Source organism: Manis javanica, chromosome 11 (assembly GCF_040802235.1).
Source record: "Manis javanica isolate MJ-LG chromosome 11, MJ_LKY, whole genome shotgun sequence".
Lineage (NCBI taxonomy): Eukaryota > Metazoa > Chordata > Mammalia > Pholidota > Manidae > Manis > Manis javanica.
Window position 1 is genome coordinate 102,517,780 of NC_133166.1, and position 8,070 is coordinate 102,525,849.

At 57.1% G+C, this 8,070-nt stretch overlaps 1 protein-coding gene across 4 annotated transcripts; it reads left to right on the forward strand.

Annotated features, from left to right (window-relative positions):
• Positions 1-324: 324 nt before the first annotated feature.
• Positions 325-7,798, forward strand: KLHDC8A (kelch domain containing 8A). 4 transcript variants are annotated; one of them, XM_073217065.1, is made up of 6 exons: positions 325-481; positions 1,011-1,612; positions 4,290-4,454; positions 4,684-4,899; positions 5,517-5,618; positions 6,533-7,798. In XM_073217065.1, the coding sequence occupies exons 2-6, from the start codon at positions 1,237-1,239 to the stop codon at positions 6,724-6,726; spliced, it is 1,053 nt and encodes a 350-aa protein (XP_073073166.1). In that variant the 5' UTR covers positions 325-481; positions 1,011-1,236; the 3' UTR covers positions 6,727-7,798. The 4 variants fall into 4 exon arrangements, with proteins under 4 accessions (XP_073073166.1, XP_073073168.1, XP_017519132.1 ...); XM_073217067.1 differs by lacking the exon at positions 325-481 and adding an exon at positions 489-717 and having other exon boundaries at positions 1,439-1,612; XM_017663643.3 differs by lacking the exon at positions 325-481 and adding an exon at positions 578-717.
• The last annotated feature ends 272 nt before the right edge of the window (positions 7,799-8,070 follow it).

The following is an 8,070-nucleotide window of genomic DNA, read 5'->3' on the forward strand; positions in this document are numbered from 1 at the left end:
CAGGGCCGGTGGGGGGGGGAGAGGGAAGGTGGGCCGGGAGTCAGGTCACGTGTAAGTTACGCCTATGCGTGCGGGTCTGCATATGTTATGTTTGGATCCCTGCCCCACCCCCCCGTGACAGGTCTGCGTGTGTCACACCCACATAGCTTGTTTCTATTAGGTTAAGCCATTTTATAATACCTCCCCCACAGCAAAGCTATTGAGCCAGCCTGTCACGAACTGGGTCTGTGTACTGTAGATAAACTGGGTAATTGGACTCTCCGCCTCCTCATCCAAAACAAACACTCACAAACCGCCCTCCCCCACGCTGGAGGGAGTCTGGTCCCTGTCATCTGGGTACTTGGCTGTAGTGCCCCCCTTTCCCTGACCCTGTAGACACGGTGAGCGTCTCCGCCGGGGCCCGCGGGCCGGGCGCTGCCAGGGCTTATGTAAAGAGGTCGCCGCTTGCTCCGCCGCCGGACGCACGCGGATTCCTGCACAGGTGCGGCGACTGCGGGTGGGGCCGTGCGCGGAGCGGGCCCGCCCGCCTCCTCCCTGCGGGCGGCTCGGCTTTTCCTTCCTGCTGCTCATTCATCCTCCTCGTCTGCATGTCTGACCGCGGAGGGCCGCCTCGGGAAGGACAGAGGGCCCTCTCCTCTGCTCCCCGCCGCGTGGGGGGCCCCGCTCTCGGGGAATGCGTTGTCTGCGCCCAGCGCCGCGCTGCTCCGGCCTGGCTGCGTGAGTGGCGCGGGGGCGAGGTCGCGGGGAGGGGGTGCTGGGGGGCGAGAGGCGTCGGCCCCCAAAGATGGTAACTCTTTGCTACGCGGGGAGGTAGCCCGGCGCCCGGACCCCGAGAAGCCCGCGGGGCTGGGCTGGGGACAAAGCGGTGCGGAGCGGGATGCCGCCGCGCGGTGGCGCCGCGTCCGCCGCGTCTTCCTTTTAAAGTTGGCGGGGGGCTGGGAGCCCGCCCGCGCGGGGACGCGAGGGCGCGTGGCCTCGACTGCCCTTGATTTGCCCCGCTCCTTGCGCAGGGCCGTGCGTGGACGCCGCCGGACCGCTGAGCCTGGAGGGACAGTGAGGCGCCGGCCGGCGTCGGGGTCCGTGCTCGGTGTCGGCTGGGAGCCGGCGGACCCGAGCGCGATGGAGGCGGCGCGAGGGGGCGCGGATTAGCCGGCGGACCCCCGGACTAGCACCTCCCCCGGCGCCCTGGCGCTCCGCGGGCGCGGGGCCGCGGGGGGTGGGGCCCCCGGCCCTGCCATGGAGGTGCCAAACGTCAAGGACTTCCAGTGGAAGCGCCTGGCGCCACTGCCCAGCCGCCGGGTCTATTGCTCCCTGCTGGAGACCGGGGGGCAGGTCTATGCCATCGGGGGATGTGACGACAACGGTGTCCCCATGGACTGCTTCGAGGTGTATTCCCCCGAGGCCGACCAGTGGACTGCCCTGCCCCCCCTGCCCACAGCTCGGGCCGGGGTGGCCGTCACCGCCCTGGGCAAGCGGATCATGGTGATCGGCGGTGTGGGCACCAATCAGCTGCCCCTGAAGGTCGTGGAGATGTACAGCATCGATGAGGGCAAGTGGAAGAAGAGGAGCGTGCTGCGTGAGGCTGCCATGGGCATTTCTGTCACGGCCAAAGGCGAGTGGGTCTAGGGCTGAGGACGGGAGAGAAGGGAGTGGGGGACCATGGGGAAAGGGGTGGGGGACAACACTGAGTTGGGGCCCACATTCGGGATCCCATCCGATCCTTACAATAGATGCCAAAACTAGAGATCCACAGGCCTTATTTTACAGATGGGAAACAGACTCAGTAGGTGAAGTGTCTAGCAGTTCTATGTACTGCCAGAGCTCCACTCCATCAGTCCCCTCCCAGCAGGCTGGACAGGTGGGTCCAGAGGGGAGAGCCCGAGATTTAGAGCAATGTCTCTGCAGACCCTCCATTCAGCAGAAGGATGCAACCTCCCACCTGCAATACCCCATGGCCTGAAACCTGCCCTGTAGGTGTGACCACCTCCAGGCACATATGTGGGGTCCTGGGGATGTTCACTCCATCCTTGTACCATCATCAGGGCCCACTGGTCGAGCTTTGGGACCTGATGCCAGGGCCTTCTGCCCACCCTCAACCTCCCCCTCTGCCTTCTAATCTCAGAGGCACCCTGAACAGAGGCCAGAATGTTTCTGAAGGTTGTGCTCCTGCAGCATCTTGCCCAGACTCACTAAGTTCTCAGGGCATGCATGTGCTGACCACACAGTTTTATGATTCTCATTTCACTCTCTCAAAGCCCCGAATTTCCTTCTCTTTGGGCCTGGTACAGCCCAGAGTACAGAGGGGACTCCAAATGTTCTTTTGCTAAAACACAAAGGGTTTTATGGGAAATGGTCCAGTAGGAATTAGGAGACCCCAAGTGAGAATTAAACAGCTTTAGTGGGATGCAAGCTTCCCTCCCACTCTTGCAAAACCATCCCAGCAGCCTGTTGGGTCTACTATATATCAGGAACCACTACTTCGTGAGCACCTGCTCTGTTCTGTCTCTAGGTCCCAAGGAGAAAGCAAAGAGGCAGAAGATCTGGTCCCTGCCTTCAGGAGCCAGGATCTAACCAATGAAGGTGACCAGGGAGAAACTCTAACCTGGAATCCCTCAGGGCAGAGTGGCCAGTGGGGCCTCCATGAATTCTTAGTAAGAAGGACGGAAGGCATGGAAGCCTTTGGAGATAAAGAGGGCAAAGGCACTCCTGTATCCCCAGGCCTCAGTAGTGGTGCTGAAAGACTAACAACTAACATTTACTGAGTCCTCACAGTAAGTGCTTTATTCATATTAGCCCCTTGGATCCTCCCAACCAACACAATGAGGTAAATGCTATTATCATCCTCATTTTAGAGAAAAGTAATGGGCCCAAAGAGGTTAAATACCTTGCCCAAGGTTAAGCAGCTAGTGTTGATGGAGGCTATGCTCTTAACTATGACACTGAATGGGTTCAACAGTTAGTTTAACAAACGTTTACATGCCTGTGCATCAGGCATTGTGCCACATGCTGGGGCCACAGATAAACAAGTTCTCTAACCATGTATTGGGAGAAACAAAGATTATTTTAACAGTGATGGTGAATGGGGTGGAGCAGATGCCATGGGAGACACGGAGCTGGTACTCTCAGCTCAGCCTTGCAGTTCAGGGACACCCAGGGGAATCTGAAGGATGGGTAAGATTTGGGTACAAGATGGGTGGTGTGGAGTGGATGGAGGCTTCTCAGCTGGAGGTGTGTTTCAGGTGACAGGGATGGGAGAGGCTGAGCTTATGAAAGGGAAAGTCCCCATTAGCAGGCCCCATCCCCTGACCTCAGGCTAGGGTTGGGGTTTTTTTGGTAATTTTTCATTAAGATTAGAAAGCAGGAGAAAAATAATGCTCATCCCTGTAATACCTTTGAGAGAGAAAGCCTCTTAGAGCCGGAAGCAGTGAGGTCTGGCTACTGGGGAGGGGAACTGGGTCCCTGACAAGGAGGTGCTGGGGTGAGACCCAGGGAAACACGGACACCTTCCCCAGGTTCTCTGATGCAGTGTGTCAGGCAAGTGCCTGGAAAGGCTGCCTACAGCCAAGAGCAGTAGAAAATGGGAGAGGACTCACTCCTCAGAGTGCCCAGCTCACTGCCCAGGCAGGATTTCTTAAAGGAGCCAGTTTTCTCCCCAGAGCATCACCCTCATGTACCCCTAGCCTAAGCTGGTTTAGTGTAGGATGTCCCCTGCAGCCCACAAGCCTCCCAGTGTGTGAAGGAAGATGGCATTCCCGCATGCGGGTGACAGACACAGAAAGAACCAGCAGCAGGCCAGTGTCCCGCAAGGCCGGCCTCATTTCTGAAGGCTGCTGCTGGGTCTAGAGAGTTCCATTCTGGGAGTGCCTGAGGAACAGGCCACTGCTGGAGGGCCTCAGGGGAACAGTCCTCTTTGGCATCCCCTCTGGCTGCCCAGGAGGGAGAAGAAGGGAGGGGACACGGCCTGAGGAGGGCTTCCAGGCCTAGACAGCACCATGGTCGACCCCTGTGTAAGGCCTGGTGTTCCAGGTTTAGCCAAAGGCTGGACACCAAGGAAGGCTAAGGCATGCAGGCCTGCGCTGGCTTCAGGAAGACCTGGACTCAACTGTGACAGCGACTTTCAATGATCCATCAGCCCCACCCTGGCAGAACCGTGGTCAGGAAACTGGCCTGGGCCTCAGTGCTGCCATTCAAGGTGTTCACAGAACCTGACCATGGTAGGCGACAAGTGTGGGCCGGCCTCGTAGGGTCTGGTTGCTGAGCCAGGGGCTGTGCATGGCCTTTCTCCTTAGATTACCGAGTGTACGCAGCAGGCGGGATGGGCCTGGACCTCCGCCCCCACAACCACCTCCAACACTATGACATGCTCAAGGACATGTGGGTGTCACTAGCACCCATGCCCACCCCGAGATACGCTGCCACCTCTTTCCTCCGAGGCTCCAAGATCTACGTGCTGGGTAAGGACAGGTTATGTGTCCCACATCTGTCCCTCCCGTGCTCCCTTGGGTCAGTTCCCACAGGAAGCAGTGCCTGTGTGCTTAGCATCTCCTTGCTACTCAGGGGTATTCACACTGCCCTACCCCTCAGGGGGCTCCCTGTGTGATTGGGTAGCAAGAGGAAACCCAGGCCCTGTCCTTGGGGACTTACTCTTCTGCCCAATCCCACCCCCTGCCCCACCCTGCTCAGGGGGACGACAGTCCAAGTATGCGGTCAATGCCTTCGAGGTCTTTGACATCGAGACTCGCTCCTGGACCAAGTTCCCCAGCATTCCCTGTAAGCGGGCCTTCTCCAGCTTTGTGACCCTGGATGACCGCTTGTACAGCCTGGGAGGACTGCGGCAGGGGCGGCTCTACCGGCAGCCCAAGTTCCTCCGGAGCATGGACGTGTTCGACACAGAACAGGGTGAGCTGGGCGCCAGCCGCTGGCTGCCCACCAGCCCCTGGCTGCCCATCTCCCTGGGGCCCATTCCCCCTACGTTACCCTCATCCCATCCATCCCCCAGCAGGGTGACAGAGGTCTGAACACTGTTCTTCACCCAGGACTACTTTGGCGATCAAAATCTTTCATCCAGGCAAAGCTCGTTTTGATTGGTTGGTTATTTATATCAAAACCTTTTGTCTCTTCTTACAACATCCACGTAGATCCAGGTGAGGGTTGGGGAAGCTTTTTCCGGCTTTTTCCTGGTGGAGAAACAGGAGGATCCTGACTCCTACGCTCACTGCCTCTAGTTAACTTCCTCTCTGGCTTAGAGCCTGTGGGAACAGAGGAAGAACCGGGGTGATGCATTGTCGGGCATTGAGGTTGCCTGGACTGTAGCAAGAGTGGGAGAGGGTGGAGGCCATGGACAGTATTCTTCCAAACAGCAGGAGGCGTAGGATATGCTCTGAGCACACACGGTAGGTGGAGTGGACCGGCTGGCCGGGGCCAGTGCTATCTGGTGCATGTTTTCGTGTGTATTTGGTAGGCGTGGCCGGCACCTAATTCTCTCCCTCTACCCTGCTGTCATCCATGGCCTGTAGGGGGATGGCTAAAGATGGAGCGCTCGTTCTTCCTCAAGAAGCGGCGGGCAGACTTTGTGGCCGGCTCCCTGAGTGGACGGGTCATAGTGGCTGGAGGACTCGGTAAGGAATGAGCTTCACAGGTTGGTACTGTGCTTCTGGTGCTTGGGGGACCCTTGGCACTCTGCATGGGCAAGAGAAGGTACTGGCTCCTTGGACACAGCCTGCCTGATTTACCACTTTATTCCAAAAAATTCAAAACACTCCCTTCCTTCCAGCCTGGACTTCATGTGTCCACGTGTGGGCCCCCCATGTGGTCTTTCTGTCCTCTTATACAGGGGAAACTGAGGCCCAGAAAGCATGAGGGACATGCTGCTAACTACGTAACACAAGCTTGCTGAGCGTGGATCCCTGGGGCCTATCCAGGAATGACTGGAGACCTAAGTGTGGTGGGGATCAGCTTGGTCCTCTTTCTCTGCCGTCTCTTCTCCCTGGATACCCAGGTCCATCATGGAATAGGAAAGCAATCTGATTGAATAAATTATTGTAATGAATTCAGGATTTGCTGTATCACCCCTCCCAGAGATTAGTGGTGTCTTGAAGGTGGGACCCCAACATGAAGAGGCGAGAGAGATGGACAGAAGGGCTTGCAGGCACCCAGAGTTCACTCAGTGTGGGCAGACTCCCTCCCACTTTACCCATGCATGCAAGGAACTTGACGGGAGCTAGGCCATGTGGGCAGCTTTTTAGTAAAAGGCAGAAGAGAGGCAGTAGTGTCTAGAAACTTCTGTAAATCAGGGGGTGAAGAAAGAAAGCTTAGTCTTGAGATAAAAAGACAGAGACAGTCAGTGGGGCAAAGTGGCTGTCTTTTGGCCCCAAATCTACTGGCCCAGGGTAGAGAAGGAGCAATTATGCAGCCAAGGAAGGTGATGTTGCTTAGCTTCTGCTTGTGGGTTCCAGAGGGAGGTGGGGTGGCGGTGGGGCATGGACTGGTGGCTGGACTCCTTTGTAAGGTCCAGTTCCCTCGGCCCTTTTAGGGAACCAGCCCACTGTCCTGGAGACGGCAGAGGCATTCCATCCAGGCAAGAACAAGTGGGAGGTCCTCCCCGCCATGCCCACGCCCCGCTGTGCCTGCTCCAGCATCGTCATCAAGACCTGCCTCCTGGCCGTGGGGGGCGTCAATCAGGGTCTGAGTGATGCGGTGGAAGCGCTGTGTGTCTCTGACTCCTAGCCAAGGGTGCCCAGCGCCTTTGCCCTGGACCGGATCACTCCACTCTTGACAAGAGGAATAGTCTCATCAAAGCAGTTTGGGCTACTTCCCAGGTCCTGTCAGCAGCCAGTGAGGTCAGGCCCTGGGGCTGTAAGTGACCTCTGGCCACCTCCAAACCCTACCGATCTTGGGAAACTATAAGAAGTCCTGATTAGTCCACAGCCCCAGGTTGGAGCTCAGCTGACCTCTGGGGAGAGTCCTCACCTGCTGCTCAGGCAGTGCCATGTGCAGGTGTGCCTGCTGCCCCCTGATAGCCTCTCCATTCCCCGTCTCTAGAGGGGGAGGTAGGCAGGGCAGGCCTGACCCAGAGGATGGCCACTATCACTGTCCTTTCCCCAGCTCTGAGCTAGTTTGAGGGTCTCATGGGATGGAAATTGGAGAAGGGTTGCAAACCCCTCTCCTCTGCCTCAGTCTACATCCTTTCCCCATTTGGCGGTCAGCTGTGGGCCCGCCCGAGACCTCATCTACTCAGCGAGAACTGGCCCTGGAGCCAGACACAGCCGGATTGGGAAGGAAGTCAGGTTCACATGGACAGGCCCGGGTCAGCAGCCTTGGCCGGGAAGGACCCATGCCTCTCAGGGTTCTTGATGGGAAGGAGCAGGCTCCTCACTCTATTTCTCTTTCTGCCCCCCCTCTCTACCAGAGGGCTGGCCCTTTGGTCACCCACAGCTCCAGAGTGTTTGTCTGAAGCCTGATTCACACTGTGGCATCAAAATCCACAAAGGATGGACTAATTGCACTTGGGACAACAGCGGCAACTCAGTGATTAAAATCTACATTCCTATCTTCTCGGGCACCCTGGTGCAGGGGGTGGATGTGTGTCTTGATGGGTTGAGCGGACCCTATGAAAGAGTCCCTCTGATATCCTCAGGCTAAACAGAGTCCCATGTGGCCACCTATTCTTGGCTGTTACCTCTGAGGAGGTTCCATCTTCAAGCCACCACCCCAGCACCAGTCACTCCTAGATGACAGTGTCTCTTCCTTCTCTTAAGTGTTAACACTCCATGCATGTGTTAAGAAAAGGCTGTGCTCACTAGCTGACCTCTTTATTAGGGTGCGAACCGTTCGTGTCTGGCCTCAATTCATTCGGCTTAAGCTCATTTCTGTCTTGCCCAAAGTTGAACGGGGATTTCTCACTGGTTCAAACACTGGAAAGATGTGCCTCTTTTTCACTTACATAGGACTTCTCTTTCTGATTCCTAGTTCTTTTTAAAAGCACTGCTACCATCAGGGATGCAAAGTTGAAAAAAAAATACCTGCCCTGGAGGGGTGGTGGAGGAGACAGCCTTCCTGTGCACGGGGCAC